Consider the following 18,422-nt stretch of genomic DNA (forward strand, 5'->3'; position numbering starts at 1 on the left):
TGTTTTAGTAGAAAATGTAAATGTAGCTACTCATATTTAATTTAATAAAATTCTATTTTTGACAAAAAAAAAAAATGGCAAAAAAGGTAAATTATTTATATTTTTAGAATTTTTTTTTTAATGAGAATTTCAATAGATTGAAGATTTGGATTTTTCTCATTGAACTAAATTGATGGTTTCCAATTCTGTGATCAAATCTTAATGATCAAACACAATCACTCTTATAATTCAGTCAATTTAAGTACCAATTATGGACACATAAATACAATTTATTACCGTTAGTAGATTAAATATTTAGTTATTAGTATTCAACATCATTATCAAATATATTATGAGAACTTTCTTAAAGTGGAATTCTACATGAATTTTATGTCAACTCATAGTTTAAAGTCAGTTCCTGTAATAATATTATAACGCATTGTGCCAAAAACATGAAGTGACAAAAAATATAGAGAGTTCCCTTTTTAAGCAATAGATTCTCTAGTACATAAGAGCAAGTCCACCAGAGGGTATAGCCCGGTGGACATGGGAACAAAAAAATCCAATAGCCAACCTTCCTTGCTCCAGCCCATGTGGGCAATTGGGCTAGGGGTGGTCCCGTGGGAGAGGGGAGGCAAGAATCAACGACCCAAGTGCCTGAGGGCGCTGACGCAAGGCTGACGTCAGCCACATAAAAAAATACTAAAAAATGTAAAAAAAAAAATTAATAAAAAATGTAAAGAATTAATTAAAAATGTAAAATAAATTAATAACAAATGTAAAAAATTAATAAAAATTTTGAAAAAATATAAAATAAAAAAATTTGATTTAATTTTTCTATAAATATCTTATCATTATCTTCGACCTTACACTACAATTTTATATTTTCTCAAATACTTTGGGTTGTAATTTATTATTTAATGACACGTGGCACAACGAGACTAATTAAAAATCTTATCTAAAATTACAAATATAAAAAATACTAATATTTTATTGACTATTGTCATAACTATTCAATTTAGGGGTGGATATGTAAAAGACAATTATTGTTCATTAAAGACAGTTACTATTTATTGGAGGGGATTTAATAAGCAATGTCCTGGAGGCCTTCCAATGGAAGTGCTCTAACATGAGTAATTTTCGTCAACGTATTAGAGCAGTTCCACCGTGGACTATTGCTCGATAGACTGGCTCTCAAATAGGGCCAGAGAGCCCGAGTGGGGACGTCCAGCGTGTGTTGGTGATGGAGCCCAAGCGGGCCCGAGGGAGAGGCCTAGCAGGAGTTGCCAGCCTGAGAACCCGAAGGCCACTTGACGCAAGGCTGACGTTTAGGCGACGTCAGCTATCATCTCCTCTGGATTTCTGGGCCTCAACATTCCCGGGGATCCTGCCGATTTTTCCGAACTTGAAGGAATGCCCATCAGTAACGATGGGGTCGCTGCAATCTTAACAACCTCTACAACTAGCGAAGCCGCGACTGGATTTTTCTTGGGAGCGCTCTCTGGAGTCTTGCCTCGAAAAGGCAATGGTTGGTGTAGGGGTGCCTGGAGATTGAACTGGGGAGGCATCATCCGGGACTTGCTCTTCGCGGGAGATGCCGGTGTGGGAGAAGACACCGAAGAGACGATGGGTGCGGTCGTCGCTGAAGGAGTGGGGGTGGGCTAAGAGGTTTTGGGATAAGGTGAAGGCGGCGACTAAGTCGGAGGGCTCAAAGGGGATGCGAGAGGATTTGCAAGAAAAGATAAATTAATAATATAATATTAATTTATACAAAGTAAATAATATAATATTAATTATAAATAAATAAAATACTAATATTTTATTATCTATTGTCAGGGCTATTCAATGTAGGAGTGGAGATGCAAAAGACAATTACTATTCATTACGGAGAATTACTATTCACTAGGAGGATTAAATAATGAATAGCCCGGAAGGACTTTTGCAACAGTGAAGTTGCTCTTAAAGCGGTAAATGTAGAAATTATAAAAGATTTTTTATTTTTTATTTTATTTTGTCTTTAAAAGTCGAGAAACCTCGTCGACATCCAAAACCGAAAACCGAAAAGATGTTCCCCTAAATCCTCTTTCAAAGTCTTTGTTCCCACCTCCCCCTTTCCTGTACTTTCGCACTCGACCACCCGTCCTTTGTCTCTCTCTGTCTCTCAACCCAATTAATTTCGTCCCTTTTCCTCTTAATTCTGCCTCTAATTGATTTTGTTTCTCTTTTGGGGGCTGATTTAGGGTTAGGGTTTTGTATTCCCCAAGCCAGAGAGAATTTTGGAAGAAAAAAAGATGCAGCAGCCACCGCAAATGATCCCCGTCATGCCTTCACTTCCTCCCACCAACATCACCACCGAGCAAATTCAGAAGGTACCCTTTTTCCCTTGTTTATTTGAAACTGTTAACTGGTAATTGTTTTCTGGGTTTTTCCTTAATTTTTTGTTATGTTAGTTGTGATTACTTGAATAAAATTTGTTAATTTTGTTCTGCATATAAGAGAGCCCTTTAGCTGACATTACTTAGGGAGGAATTCGATAAGTCCCGCTGTTGTTGTATAGTTTTATGGTGGACTGATGTATCATAGGTGATGATCATTTATAGAGTTTTGAACTACGGTTTGCTGAGAGTGTGAAGAGAACAACGAAACCAATAAGAAATTAAGAATACTGATTCATATTGTAAGCAGCGTCTATGCAGACGGAAATCAAATATCAACTCAAAAGGTGGTGTATAATTGTATCTACTTTAAGTGGTTTTCACAGAGGAGTCAAGTTAATCAATTGTTGCCCATTCAGGGTAATAGGGGAACGATCTTCTTGTTATATGAAAAAAAAGCCCACGGGACATAGTCTTCAGTTGGTGCTTGTCGAATGTTTTGTTGAAACATTAGGGATGCTTAGTATTTCTTGTAGTTTATTCTCCTAATCTGTGTGAAGTGCCTTTTTAATGTCTGTTAAGATTTTTCCCTCGATCAGTCTTCTGGCCACTGGATTTCATGTTGAGAAGCTATCTAGTTACTCTACTGCTATGCAGATTTTGTTTCACTGGTTACAAGTCTCCCCTGAATTGGAGATCAAGGCAGACATGATATAGTTCTCTTGTCACCTAAGATATCTGTTCTTATTTACGAAAACAGGATTCTTGATACAACAACAAAGCCTTATCCCACTAAGTGGGGTCAGTTGTATGAATCCTAAAACACCACTGTGTCCGGTTTTGCTTCAAGTACTCCATATCTTTTCTTAAATTCTCTCTCTAAGTCTTCTAAGGTCTTCATCTACCCCTTTTGCCCCGAGCCTCTATCTCATAATCGCATTAACTGGAGCATCGGTAGGTCTTCGGTTCACATGTCCAAAACATCTTAACCGATTTTCTCTTATCTTAACTTCCATTTCATCCATCTAGCTTGTATTCTATAGTTGGGATATCCATTCAATTCTCCTTTCTTTTGCAAGATAGATCCAAAATAACGAAGGGGTTGAATCTTTGGTACTTCGTGGTCTCCAATCCTCACCCCTACCTCATTCGGAACCCCATTCCCACATAACTTGCACCCTATATATTCTGTCTTTGACCTACTTAGGCGAAGACCTTTAGATTCCTAACACCTCCCACCAAAGGTTAAGTTTTGTATTTACTCCCACATGCGTTTCATCTATCAGCACTCACTATGTCTTCTGCGAAAAGCATATACCAAGGGATACCATCTTGAATATGTATCGTTAACTCGTCCATTACCAATGCAAAATGGTAAGACCTAAAGTTGAGCCTTCGTGTAACCCTATGGTTATGGGAAAGCTTTCAATTGTCCTTCATGAGTTCTTAATGTAGTCCTTGCTCCATCATACATATCCTTTATTACTTGGATATGTGCTACTCATACTCCTTTCTCTCTAGAATCGTCCAAAGAATTTTTCTTGGGACCTTATCATACGCTTTTTCCAAATCTATAAAGACCATGTTCAAATTCTTTTGCATGCCTCTATATCATTTCATCAATTTTTGTAAGAGATAGATTACCTACATAATCAAGCGCCCTAGTATGAACCCGAATTGATTGTGTGACACCGTGTCTCTTGCTTCAATCTATGCTCAATTACTCTCTCCCAAAGCTTCATTGTCTGAAACCCTAAGCTAGTGAGTAGTTGGATAAAGTCATAGATAAGGTTGATGTTTTTCCAAAAATTTCCATATAAGCGAGAAGCTCATTTGAAAGGTTCAATTATGCTTTTTTGAACTTAAAATTGACGAAGAATTAAGACATACGATGATCATTACCAGCATTAGATGATAGTATCTTATGTTGTTACTTGTCATATTCAGATTTTAGGATGACTGTAGCCTTTTTTCGCATCATGTACAATGTTGCTCTCTTCATGTATGGTTTTAATTGCTTTAATTACTTTCCCCTGAATTTATAATAGGCTGATAATTACTGGCACTGTTGATATAACTTGGATCTAAGTTGTCTGTGGTACGGTTATTTTGTTGTTGATATTTCTGGATATTCACCTTGATTGTTAAGTATGCTATTGGATCTCACTTGATGTGCATTGGAAGTTAAAGTATCTATTTATAATGTGTTTTTAAATTCTTGATGCAGTACCTTGATGACAACAAAAAGTTGATTCTGGCAATATTGGATAATCAAAATCTTGGAAAACTTGCTGAGTGTGCTCAGTAAACCCTCTCTCTCTCTCTCTCTCTCTCTCTCACACACCGAGACACACATGCATTTGTGTGAATTATGTTTTTAGTTATATGCTGGGGCTGTATATACAATTGATTGCACTTGTCTCTTATAAGTTAGAACTAGCCTCATGTTTTGTATTGGTATCATTGATAATAAGATCCTTAATGTTAAGAACTTGTTTAGTATTGCAATTGTTGCATTAGTTAAACTGATTTTACACATTTATTGATATGGGAGGGGGTACCGTTGGCCATTCATTTCATGGCAGTCTCCCTTTTATGATTTTTGGATATGACTTTTCTTATTGCAAATTTGATGATTTAGGTACCAGGCTCTGCTTCAAAAGAATCTGATGTATTTAGCAGCAATTGCTGATGCGCAACCACAGGCACCAGCTGCGCCTCCCCAGGTGGGAGTAGTAAGCATGACTCGATGTTTTACTGATTCGTCTTTTCTATCCATGCTTATCATCTATGTTTCAACACTTGCAGATGGCCCCACATCCTGCTATGCAACAGGCGGGATATTACATGCAACATCCTCAGGCAGCAGCAATGGCTCAGCAACAGGGTATTTTCTCCCCAAAGATGCCGATGCAGTTTAATAACATGCATCAAATGCACGATCCACAGCAGCACCAACAAGCCATGCAAGGGCAAATGGGAATGAGACCTGGAGGGCCTAATGGCATGCCTTCCATGCATCATACTGAGGCCACACATGGTGGTGGTAGTGGCGGCCCAAATTCAGCTGGAGGCCCAAATGATGGGCGTGGACGAAGCAAAGACGCCTCAGAGTCTGGGGCAGGTGGTGATGGCCAGGGGACCTCAGCCGGTGGGCATGGAAACGGTGATGGAGAGGACGGCAAGTGAATTGGCCCTTATGGATGATTGCATATGGAAACATGTGTCTGTTGATAGTAGGTGTTTTCCTAAAGTAGCTGCTGTGCTCGGTGATGTGTGACAGATCTGAGCGAAGCAGCGAAAGTTGTCTGGTCTTTAGTCTTTAAGCAATTAGGTAGACGAGTTGTGTTGTAAGTCCGTTTGCATGCACTGGATTTTGGCATCAGATGAAACAAGTGGTGGGAGAAGACAGATTTAGTTCACAAGTGCTTTTGAGATGGAAGCATGTGTTCTGCACATGATGTCCGTCTCAGTTTGTAACTCATAAAATGCATGTAGTAATGTGCCACAAATTCTGATCCTATTACAAGTTTTGCTGGTAGGTTTTCGGCTTTTGTTTCGGTTTTTTCGGTGCTTGTGTGTGCGAATTCTTCTTAGCCAAAATAACTTGATTGAAGTTTAGAACGCTTTGTATTTTCGTATATTTGCCAACTGAGTAAACTGTAGGCTTCTCCCCTAAACTTTCACTTAACTTTCGATTTTTACCCTGAACTTTTTAATTGAAAAATTAAAGAGTTAAACTAATTTTTTTGGTCGATTTCTTTCCTGCTATTAGTTTTTAATTCATTTCATCTAAATTTCTGTTAAATAAAAACATGTGCACAACATGTGGGGTAGTTTAGTTGCTTTGTTTTTTAAAATAAATGAAAATCCTAGATTTTTAGAATGTTATCTGTACAAACTTGTGTGATTCTATAGCTTTTATGTCAGAAAGTCTAACGAAGTGACGTTTTTGTTCTCAAAGGAGAGTCATGTGGTGTGCACGTGATAAGAGTTAACGTTAATCTATAGAAAACTAACGGTAAGGGGGAAATCGGCCAAAAAAATTAGTTCCAAGTCCTTGATTTTCCAATATAAAAGTTTAAGGAGTAAATTGAAAGTTAGATTAAAGTTCAGGAAGAAAATCGACAATATACTCATTGCCAACTGGATGGTGTGATTTGTCATGCTTCAAATGAGATCAGAGCTCGAAAGAGATGGTTAGATTTAGCGAAGTGAAATTATATGATGCTCTGTAGTATCAACTTTTTGTTATAGATTTTATTGGTAGGGGCATATATTTTTTGAATTTTTTTTCCCCTTGGTCCCCTCTTTGTGCAGCCCTTGTGATGCAACATGCAGATTGCAGAGGCTTTTCATTTTCTATCATTTCCCAATGCCAAAGAAATAATCTGCTCAACTTCAGAAGTTTTTATTGGTCGTCAGTTTTAAAATTATTGCTCGTCAGCTGTACGATTTGGGGGCTAAATCCTAAAGAAAATTAAAATTGACTGATGTTGAAGTGTTGTTTTTTTTTTTCTTTTTTTCTTTTTTCGTAATGAAATTTGACTTCATAAATTGTATAGCCGTGGTAATATAGAGAAATTTTTATTGTGACGGGAATACAAGTGGTCTATCATGTATTTTTATATGAGTAGTGGAAAATTTTATTTTTTAAGTTGTTAATTTTTTAACACACATATCCTACCATTTGTATAATAACACATCGTGTACCATCTCGTGTGCTAGTCACACTAAAAAATCTCTCGTTAACATGGCATTCACATATGTAATGCTTACACCAGCTTTGAGAGATGTACTTTTGGATGTACATCAAAAGATATCAAAATATATCTTTAAATTTGGGATGTTATGTTTTCTTTTCGTATTCGTTGATGTTTGATCTTAAAGCATCTAGATGGAATGGAAATGTATCATACTATTGTTTTTGGTGGTTAGGTCTGTAAAACTTAGGAATTCAAGTTTTTCACTTTAGTTACCTACCCAAAAACTGTGAGTTGCATGTATATATAATATCTTCATGATTACATTGTGGGTTTGAAAAGTCAAATTACATGGAACTTTGAATTTGAAAATTACTAACAGAAAGATGAAAAGATTACAAACAGATTACGAACAGTTTGACTACAAAAGACATTTGAAAACAAGTCCTATAAACATGGAAGACCAATGGGATAAGATTTCCAAGCACACCAAAACTCCTCAAGTTACGTGGATAGTAACTGATTGTTGACTTCGTCTAACAGCCCCTTACAAGCTAACAGGCAATGGAATTACTGGAAGCTTGGACACTAGCAACTTAAAATGAGATGAAGACAACCCTTTGGTAAACACATCAGCAAGCTGATCCTAGGAACAAATATAATTAACAAACAAATGTCCACACACCATCTTCTCTCTCACATAGTGATAGTCAACCTCTAAATATTTAATGTGTGAATGAAAGATTGGATTTGAAGCTAGGGTTTTGGACCACATAGTGGGCTATGCAAGATGCAAGTGCAGATCCTTGTAGAGACCTAAGCCAGGATAATTCAGCTGCAGTATAAGCTGATTACCTATACTCATCTTCAGCACTCGATCATGAAACTGTTTTCTGCTTCTTCGAACTCCAAGACACAAGATTAGAACCCAAGTAAATAAGAGAGCCACATGTGGAATGTTGTGTGTCTGGATTGGCAGCATAATCTGCATCTGAGAACGCTGTTAACCGTGAACTTCCAGGCTTGTATACAAGTCCATGATTATGTGTGGCCTTCAAGTAACTAAGAATCCTCTTCACAGCCATCCAGTGAGTAGTTTTAGGGGAGTGTATAAATTGGCATACTTGATTAACGACATAGGACAAGTCTAGCCGAGTAATAGTTATGTACTGTAGGGCTCTAACAACACTTGGATACAATTCTAGTTTGTCAAATGGATCACCCACATATGCAGTCAGTTTTTGTCCAGATGAAACTGGAGTTGAGATGGGTTTGGCTTTTGTAAATTTAGTACATGTAAGTAAATCCAAGGCATACTTGGATTGACTTAGATGCATAGAGTTACCATTACACTTCACTTCAACGCCCAGGAAGTAATTTAGTGGTCCCAAATCTTTCATAGAGAACAGTGTGCCCAGTTTCTTAATCACTCATGCCATTTGATAAGAATTTTTCCTTGTGATCAATATATCATCTACATAGATTAACAAAATAAGATACATGCCTTTATCAATGTAGACAAACAAACTGTAATCACAGCTAGATTCTTGAAAGCCAAGATGAAGCAAAAAATCTGAGAACTGTCGAAACCAAGCCCTCGGGACTTGTTTTAAATCACAAATGGAGCGTTGCAACTTACAGACATGATTTGGGAATTGTTTGTCAATGAACCTCGACGGCTGGCACATATCTACTTCTTCATTTAAATAACTATGCAGGAAAGCATTTTGGACATCGAGTTGCCTAACATGCCACCTCTTTGAGACTGCATGACTAAGCACAAGTCTTATGATGTTGTGCTTGACTACGAGACTAAATGTCTCATTGAAATCCAATTTTTTTATGAAAACCATTAGCAACTAGGCAAGCTTTATGTCTCTTTATGGTACCATCTGCACGTCTCTTAATTTTGAAAACCCATTTATTTGGCGGCAAGTTCATCTTGAGATGATATGGAACCAAACTCCACGTTCCACATCTTTGCAAAGCATTAAATTCCTGAACCATTGCATTCCTCCAGTCTTGGTGCTTAACAGCCTAACTCAAACATGTAGGTTCAACAGGAAAATGATTAACATTTACATGCATAGCATACTTAGGATTTGGTTTTTGAATCCCAGATTTGGAACGTGTCATCATACAATGTTCAGGAGCATTAAGAGGCACAGATTGCACTAGCACAAGTTCTGGAGGCACTAACACTTGCTCATTTGATGGTGGAAATGGCCCTAAAGGCTAGTTAGGTTCTAAAGTCACGGTGGGAATAGGATTGGTAGATTCTACATGGGTTGAATATGTGGGAATAGTTGGATAAGGCTGAGAGGTGGTGGAAAGTGATATGGTTAGATTAGAAGAGGTTTCTTGGGTCACGGCTAAAGTAGGCTGGTTAGAGTTAGGTAATTGAGGCAGATTTGGAGAGTGGGATAAGGGAAATGTAAACAATATGTTAGGGGAGGGAATTGTACATTGTGTGTCAACATTTTCTGAAGGAGATGTGAGTCCCTTAAAAAGGAAATTGTCCATGTTGAATAGGATGTGGTGAGACAAATATATACATCTTGTGGTTAAGTCAATGCATTTGTAGCCTTAATGATTCAAAGAATACCCTAGGTAAACACAAGATTTGACTTTGGTTGAAGCTTATTTTATGTGTATGGCATTAACCAAGGAAAACATCGACAACCAAAAACTTTTTAACATTTCATATTTGGGTTTCTCATATGGTGACAGATTAGACAAAACACGAGTTGGCATTCGATTTATTAAATATATATGTGGTAGTCAAGCATGCATCAGACCAAAATTTTGTGGGCACCTGAGATTGTGAAAGCATACCAATACTTGCTTCAACAATATGTTGATGTTTTCATTCCGTAATTCCATTATGTTCATGATCTTTGGGATATTAAAACCGTTGAGAAATGCCATTGAGTGCAAGAAAGTTTTGGAAAGCATGACTTTTATATTCACCACCTTCATCACATTGAAGGGTTTTGATTGACAAATTAAACATTTTTTCCACTTTAGCTTTAAATTCGACAAAAATTTCAAGGACTTGAGATTTGTTTTTCATGGGAAAAATCCAAAAATATCTAGAATAATCATCCACAAAAAGCAAATAATAACGAAAACCTTCATTGGAAATAATTAGAGAACACCATACATCTGAATGTAAACGTTGCAATGGAAATTGAGAAACAGACTCAAAGACATTGAAAGGTGACCTAGTACTCTTTCCTAAAGGACACGACTCAAAAAAAAAAAAAAAATGAAATTACATTTGAAGTACCAAGAATTGGTACCAACTTATTTGAAATTTAAAACTTTATTGTTGAGTTGGCAAGATGACCAAGCCGAGCATGCCACTTTTGAACTAAGACTCTAATTCCCACAAAGGTTGAAACTGGATATTTGACTTGTCCACTACCACTTGGAAATGGGTATAACCCATTCTCACATCTCCCTCGGAAAAATGTCTCTCGGGTCTTGAGGTCCTTAACAAGGAAAAAGTGTGGAAATATGAGTAGGTAGCAATGGTTATCTAAAGTAAACCTATGTGCAGAAATAATATTTGTGGAGGCAGTGGGACAATGAAGGATGTTATTTATGTCAAATGACCAAGCATTAGTATGTAATTGATTAGAACCATGGTGCGATATAGGGATGACAGAATCGTTACCTACACCCCTTACACCATCATTACCATTGTATCCCTTTAGATTGACCAAATTTTGGATTTTTGGAGTAATATACGCATTTGCACTCGTGTCCAGCAGCCATGTTCCATTTGGTTGCTTGTTAAGAGTGACAGGAGAGGATGACGCCATTGCTGATAAACACTTGGTAGCAATTTTGGCTTCATATGCACCATTCATCCTTTGATTGTTGTTGTTACGAGGGTTATAACCTCATTGGTTGAAGGTTGCACCACGATTTGGTGGAAATCCATGTCTTCCAGAGCCACAAGTTCGTCCACCACCACAGCCTCTTGTAGCAACGAATGGATTAACAGGAATATTCTCAACCACAGGAGGATTTTGCCCTGCCATTATGCATTCCGTAGTCAACAGTAATGCCTCAAGGGTGGGATAAGTAATGGGTATGTCACGAGCTTGAGCAACACTAATAGTCATCTCAAACGCCTACCCTAGATTGTTCAACACAATCTAAACTACTTCATCATCATTCACAGGTTGCCCAACTAGGGCAAGATTGTCAGCTATCGCATTCATGCGATCAAGGTAATCCGCCACACATAGATCACCCTTTTTAGTTTGCAATAATTCTTTTCTTAAAAGCAAAATGCAATTCTGTGAAGAAGACGCATACCTTTGCTCAAGAGCTTCCTAAGTAGCTCGAGCAGTCTGTTTGCTTGCCACCACAGACAAAACAAAAGCAATTAAAGATCCATTGATCCAACTAAGGATCATTTGGTCATGTGTATCCCATTAAATCCCTACTCTTTAGGATGGGAAGAATTTATGCCAATCCCAGTAGGTAGATGGTCCTATCAAGCTTAATGTGCACTACAATAGTCATAGAGGATAAAAAGGATGGAAATGGTTGTCTTTTTTGTGGGTTGGGGGGGGGGGGTGTTGGTGAGGGATGTGGTTGGTAGTTGGGGAAGCAGTATCTTTGTTTTGAGCCATGGAAGCAGTGATGGAAAAAGAAAGGTCTAGGATCATTGTCGTTAGACAAAAAATGCTCTAGAAACCATGTAAAACTTAGGAACTCAGGTTTTTCACTTCAGTTACCTACCCAAACAACTGTGGGTTGCATGTATATATAATTTCATGATTACATCATGGGTTTGAAAACCCAGATTATATGGAATAGTTTAAAAATAATTTAACAACATTAGTAATCAGTTTAATCAGAAAGAAACAAGGAGATTGGTTGGGATAAGTCTCAGGTTTGTGTGGGTGTAATTTCATCATTGATTCATTATTAAATAATTAAAAGGTTAGAGAGCTGTTTGAATCAAGTTTATGTTATAAATTGAATTAGAATAATGTTATTCTTACCACAATTTTATACCACATTTCTTTATCATCTTAGGTGGCAGATGAGTTGGACAAGCTACATCATTTAATTTCAATTTTTTATTAATTAAAACACTTAAACAATCTTAGGTGGAAGAAGGAGACTCATCGTATACCACAATCATCATTTAATTAACAATCTTTTTATTAATTATTTATTAACATTTTAATTAAATGTTAATTAATTTAGATGATGTGGCTGTCCAACTCATCTGTCATCTAAGATGGTAAAGAAATATAGTATAAAATTGTAGTAAGAATAACATTATTATATAAATTATAAAAAAAGTAGAGGTTAAGATGTTGCCTTCCCTAGTATTGCATGGTTGCGAATAATATTGATACTCATAAATATAAAATCTTCCCGGGCATCTTCTCTTTTGTGACGTGTAACCACTCGCAAAACAACACGTATCATGTAGACTTAAATATTGTACCTCTGTCCCCTGTCCCCTTGTAAGAGTTGGGACTAAGTACTCACGCTACCTGAAACTTGCTTGGCCTGTTTTTAGTTACACTTTTTTAAATTTGATTTTAATCTAATTTCCTTTCTATAATTCAAAAATCATCACTTTATTTCTGGAAATTTATGGTTCACACCACTCTATCTCTTGAAACTCGATTTTGATCTTATTTTACCCCCTGAAACCTGAAAATCGTCTCTACAAAACTCAAAATTCGCTCCACATTGCCTTCGATATGTCAATTTCTTACGTGAATTTGATTTGAGTGTGCCAAGCTAATCAATTTCTTTTTCATTTTTTTCATCTCTTCAATTTCTTTTAAACTTAATATTCTCGGATTGTTAGATGTTAATTCATAATCGAAGTTTATAGTCAAATTTATTGCAAATGTGGCATAGTTTTATTGTGTGTTAGGTCCCACATATGTTTCAGGAAGTGACCTATAAGTTTTAGGGAGGAGAGAGTTCACAAGTCAAATGGAACGAATTGAGTTTCAAGGAATAAAGTGATGACTTTTGAGTTACAGAAGGTAAAGTGAGATCAAAATGAAATTCTAGGAGCGTAGCTAAAAATAAGCAAATTTGTTTGCTGAAGATTAACAGTTAAAATTGAAAGAAAGAAGAGAGGGAGGAAGTTAATCAAAACTACCTTTAACTAGTGGTGCACACATTCGCCTTGATTTATGATCAGAAAATATTTGGTGAGAACATCAACCCAGTTTTCAGCCAACTGGACATCCAAATTATCACCCCAAGTGCACATGAACATCCCTTGCAATGTGAATATGAGTTACTGGAAATCACAATTTCCGGCAACGAATAATTTGAGGAGGTAGGGCAAACTAAGCTACACATCCATATAGATTTATGAACATTTCAGTATAATATCTTTGACGCGACTACTTCAACACGGCTTCTTTCCCGCATCCAAGAAATTGGGGTACACATAGTTTGGATGAGGGGCAAGAAATGGAGCAGAAAAACAATCTGTATAACAACTGATGGGTTGCTAACTGAGTTTTCCTGTTAGGATGATCCTTCTGAAGCCAATTTTTCTTCAATTTTCAAAAATATAAAACGAAAACCACGACTCAAATTTAGATCCTCTCCTAACCAAAGACTAATTTGACTAAATTGGACACGGGGTAATTAACACACCTTTTCAGACCCAAAGTGACCAGTATGTATGAGTCCATAAAAATATCTAAACGGCTGGTGGGAGGTAAAAGTATGGGAGTTCACCAAGCATCAAGCCTCAGTATCTGAAAGTGTCGGAAATTCCAGTCCCCGAAGAGCAAGTACGTTGTCTAAATCCTCTTTTGAGAACAGTGGTAAGAGCCACAGTGCCTTCTTCGTGCCAAAAACCTACAGGATGGGGAAAAGGGTTAAGAATCATCAAATGTCTGATGGAAGAAGGGCTTACATAAACAGTGAGTGAGAGAGAGAGAGTACCACCTGCTCAAAATTCTTCTTCCTGCCCAAGTCATACTTCCATCTGATTGTTCCTTTCTTTTCATGAACCTGAAACATTGTTTCAAATGGTTGCATTTAATTATACGATCTAATAAGATATGATAAATATGTGGCGTTATATAATTCTTTGTAGATTCAGGTTACTCTGAAATTTGGATCATTTTAGGCAACTATAGCAAATTCTTATCTTACAATGCATGTAATAAAAAAAGTTCATAAAATTAATATAGAAAGTCAAGCAGAAGGTAATAACCAACTGGCGAAACTGTATAAATTAATTCAGGTCTCAAATGATAAGTGCAAGCTGCACAAATGTTCATAAATCTCAAAAACAGTAGAAACAAAGTAGCAGGTGAGTGTATTACCTCAACTGTAGTAGTGTTGCTAGACAGAAGGGACCCATGCATAACCACAAAACAAAGAAGACTCAGTGCAAAGGCTAAATTAAGCACTGCAACAAGGTAAACAATCTGTAAGAAACACGTAAACAATGAAAGTGGAACCGATGATTTACTCGGTGGAATATTACCAAAATTCAAAAAAATGACTGCAAGATGGCCAGGAGATTCGGAATGATCCTTGGTGTCAGAGAAAAAATCGACAAAATTTGGCAGCAAAACTAAGGTATCCATCGTCGTCTCCAGAAATGTATAAAGCTTTCAAGGCACAAACAGAAACTGGAAAGAGTGAGCAAAACCAAAAGGAGAGTAAATAGCCAATTATCCCCACTTTTAATTTATTTGCACGCCAGAAGGTATTTATTTCATATTGTCATTTCCCAGCTCTCTCTACCACCCCACTTCCCCCAACACAACACACGTCAAAGACAACTCAAGCATCTCCTGTTCCCAGCCCTAGATTCTGCCGGATTGGGGCCCTTGAACAAAAAATTTGGTGGGGAAGGAAATCTACACAAAGTTCTTAATTCGTGACTGCAAAGGAATATGGCATTACCAAGAAAAGAAGAAAAAACTTGTAGTTGCGTGCACCAACACAATTCACCACCCAAACACAATGGTGATCCATCTTAAGTACACATCTTTGACCTACAGTGCATATAAGAAAACAAAATTATTTTCTTAATCACTTAATAGACAGTTTCGCTGATCGCTGAATGTAAACAATATGTATATCGTCAAGCTTAGCAGAAAGTTGCTTACAGACAGAGCAATGATGGCATCGTGGTGGCTTGCCATTTTGGCATCGACTACAATACCGTACTTGTGGTCGTCTTTCTCCTCCATCTGAAGGTTGTGTTGAAGTGAAAGCCTTGGGTTCGATATTTTCTGACAAAGTCAAAGAGCTACCAGCCTCCAAATTTTCCTCGTCTATTAGAGGTTTCCAGTTTTCCGGAACAGAACCAGGGTCTTTAAAGACTACCATAAAGTAACTCCACAGTAACATTACAAGCTGCAACACAAATGCAAATTGAAAACGAGGGCCAAACACAAGAGTTAATTTTCTTTCAGATCAATATTTCTACTCAATTTGGCTTTCTCAGAAGTCATAAACAAATAACATTATTTAATAATGTATTTTCTCTTTAAAGTTTGCTATAACAAGATTGAAAAAATTCTACATGGCAAGGAATCAACATTCACTCCTTTAATATCTGTCAATGGCAGCGTGTTGAGAATGCGTCCCACATTGATGAGAGGATGGACCTTGCTTGTGCTTATAAGTAAATTGGGCTACTCCCCATATTGCCGATTGGTTTTATGGTGAAACCTAAACTTTCTTCATGGTATCAGAGCAAGTTGCTCCACATGTAAAGCCCAACGGCCATACATGCTCCATGTCACCCAATTCGTGATGTCCACTTGTTTGGCCTGAAAATTCGCCACACGTGAGGGGGCGTGTTGAGAATGCGTCCCATATTGATGAGAGGATGGACCTTGCAAGTGCTTATAAATGAGTTGGGCTACTCCCCATATTGCCAATTGGTTTTATGGTGGAACCTAAACTTTCTTCAAAGCTCCCACGGGTTCTCGATATAAGTATCAAATGTACCTCTCTACTTACTAACCTAAGTTTTTGAGAAGAGTTGTAAACCAGCCAGCAACTGAACCCGATATTTGATTTGTATCCCCAAATTTCGGGTCTCATTTCAAATTAAAATCTTATCAGCTCGTCAGACATTCGAGACCAACTTCGTTCAAGCTCATCCATTAATCTAAATTAGTAAATTGCACAAACTAATCTAAATTGTGCCCATTGCAGCAGCTGTCAGTCTAATTAATGTACCTAAACGCTATCTAACCGTATCAATCAACTGGAATCAACACACAACCCACAAAACAAAAAACAAATCCTTTTTGCAAAATAAAAAGTGGGTTGTTTATAATTTCTAATTTTCCAAATACCCTTTAATTAAAATTAAATACAACAGAAAAAAAAAAAAAAAAAAAAAAAAAAAAAGGAGAAAACTTGAAGCATCCATGACTGAACAAGTTGAGAATTACCAGAATATGGAACATTACGATGATGAAGAAAGCTAGAAACGAGTGCACCCCGCCGTGGAGCAGCTTGGGTGCCCAAGTGACGACGACGACGGTATAGTAGGAGACGGAGATGATGGCAGCAACGAGGAGGATCATGAAGTAGCCGATGACTTTGAGGCCGGAGCAGAGCCTGAAGAGGTTTATCTTCATTCCGGGATTGGTTGGGATTCGGAACGGCAGAGATATGCCGATTGGGAACCGGGGAAGGGTGATTGGCCGCCTGGTTTGCGGTGGGAAGAAGCGTTTCCAGATGTTAGGAGCCAGGGTTAAGGTGTTCCGGAGTAGGATTGGAGTGTTCCGGGATTTGGAGTTGGAAGTGGGGAGGGACTTTGCTGAGTGAAAAGTCGACTTCTCCTCTGACTTTTACTCCAACAGTAGTAACTGAGTTTGGTACTTTGGGCGTGTCGGAGGATCTGTCACAAACTCATTCCACCGTTTCAGTTCTCCCTTTCTTTCTCTCTCCTCTTTCTCAGACAAACAAATCATTTCTTTTTACTTTTGAACAAATAATTAATTAATTTCTTTATACTAAAATATTTTCACAGTCAGATGGCAGAATTCTTTTTAATGTTTTAGAAGAAGGTGCAAATGTAGCTACTCTATTCAATCCATTAAAATTTTATTTTTCGACCAAAAAAAAAAAAGATGGCAGAAAAATCTTAATTATCAAACACAATCGCTCTTATAATACAAACAATTTAAGTACCAATTATGGACACAAAAATACAATTTATTACTGTTAGTAGATTAAATAATTAGTTATTAGTATTTGACATTATTATCAAAGATATTATGAGAACTCTCTCAAAGTGGAATTCTACATGAATTTTATGTCAACTCATAGTTTAACGTCAATTCCCGTAATCATGTTATAACGCATTGTGCCAAAACACATGAAGTGACAAAGAATATAGAGAGTTCCCTTTTTAAGCGGCAGATTCTCTAGTACATAAGAGCAAGTCCACCGAAGGGTATAGCCCGGTGGACAAGGGGCCAAAAAAACCCAATAGCCAACCTTCCTTGCTCCAACCCATGCGGGCAATTGGGCTAGGGGCGAACCCGTGGGAGAGGTGAGGCAGAAATCAACGGCCCAAGTGCCTGAGGGCGCTGATGCACGACTGACGTTAGGGTGACATCGGCCACATAAAAAAAATTAATAAAACAATGTAAAAAATTAATAAAAAAATCTGAAAAAATATATAAGTAAAAAAAATGATTTAATTTTTCTATAAACAATGTTCTAAAAATCGCCCTAGGCGCTAGGCGATGGAGCTCTGACCCGATTTAGACCAAAACGTTCAGTTAGGCGGGGAGGACTTAGGCAACCGCCTAGGCGCTCGCCAAGCGGGCTAGGCGACGCTAGGTGGTAATTTAGGCGGTTTGAATCTCGCTGCAAATCCCAAACTTGCTGCAATTTTGCAAACCCTCGGTGAATTTTTGCAGCTGGTCTTTGTGAAGATGAGGGAAGAGAGAGTGCGAAGAGGAAGAGAGACTGCGAAGAGAAAAAGAAAGAGGGAGTGAGGGAGGGAGATAGAGAGGAAACATTTCATTCTGTGGTGGCGCAAGTTGGATTTGAGATCCAATTTTGAGGTTCTGATTCTTCTGAAAAGGCGAAGAAGAAGAACGAAAATGAGGGAAGAGAGTGCGAAGAGAGAGAGAGAGAGAGAGAGAGAGAGAGAGAGAGAAAGAGACTAAAAGATCCAATTTTGAGGTTTTGAAAAGGCTAAGAAGAAGAAACGAACAAGTTATACAAATGACATTTCACTTTCCAAAGTAAAAAGCTGGTGATGACTGAGGTCTACCTTGGGTAATGTGAAATAGGGTGGACAACTACTACTTGAAGGGTGATGACTGATGACTGAGGACCACCCACTTGTGTGGGCTTT

At 37.6% G+C, this 18,422-nt stretch overlaps 2 protein-coding genes across 3 annotated transcripts; one reads left to right on the forward strand and one right to left on the reverse strand.

Moving 5' to 3' along the window:
* Nucleotides 1–2,024: 2,024 nt before the first annotated feature.
* On the forward strand, nt 2,025–6,031 carry LOC103956373 (GRF1-interacting factor 3-like). The gene is made up of 4 exons (XM_009368345.3): nt 2,025–2,348; nt 4,582–4,658; nt 4,996–5,080; nt 5,163–6,031. The coding sequence occupies exons 1-4, from the start codon at nt 2,271–2,273 to the stop codon at nt 5,541–5,543; spliced, it is 621 nt and encodes a 206-aa protein (XP_009366620.2). The 5' UTR covers nt 2,025–2,270; the 3' UTR covers nt 5,544–6,031.
* A 7,190-nt stretch (nt 6,032–13,221) lies between these two features.
* LOC125468861 (probable protein S-acyltransferase 12) lies at nt 13,222–17,006 on the reverse strand. 2 transcript variants are annotated; one of them, XM_048565427.1, is made up of 7 exons: nt 16,498–17,005; nt 15,196–15,445; nt 14,990–15,081; nt 14,565–14,691; nt 14,401–14,486; nt 14,018–14,083; nt 13,225–13,927 (listed from the first exon to the last, which is right to left on the reverse strand). In XM_048565427.1, the coding sequence occupies exons 1-7, from the start codon at nt 16,684–16,686 to the stop codon at nt 13,811–13,813; spliced, it is 927 nt and encodes a 308-aa protein (XP_048421384.1). In that variant the 5' UTR covers nt 16,687–17,005; the 3' UTR covers nt 13,225–13,810. The 2 variants fall into 2 exon arrangements, with proteins under 2 accessions (XP_048421385.1, XP_048421384.1); XM_048565428.1 differs by lacking the exon at nt 14,565–14,691 and having other exon boundaries at nt 13,222–13,927; nt 14,401–14,505; nt 16,498–17,006.
* Between the last annotated feature and the right edge of the window lie 1,416 nt (nt 17,007–18,422).

Source organism: the organism of the source record quoted next, unplaced genomic scaffold (genome assembly GCF_019419815.1).
Source record: "Pyrus x bretschneideri cultivar Hongxiangsu unplaced genomic scaffold, Pyrus_bretschneideri_v1 Contig4, whole genome shotgun sequence".
Lineage (NCBI taxonomy): Eukaryota > Viridiplantae > Streptophyta > Magnoliopsida > Rosales > Rosaceae > Pyrus > Pyrus x bretschneideri.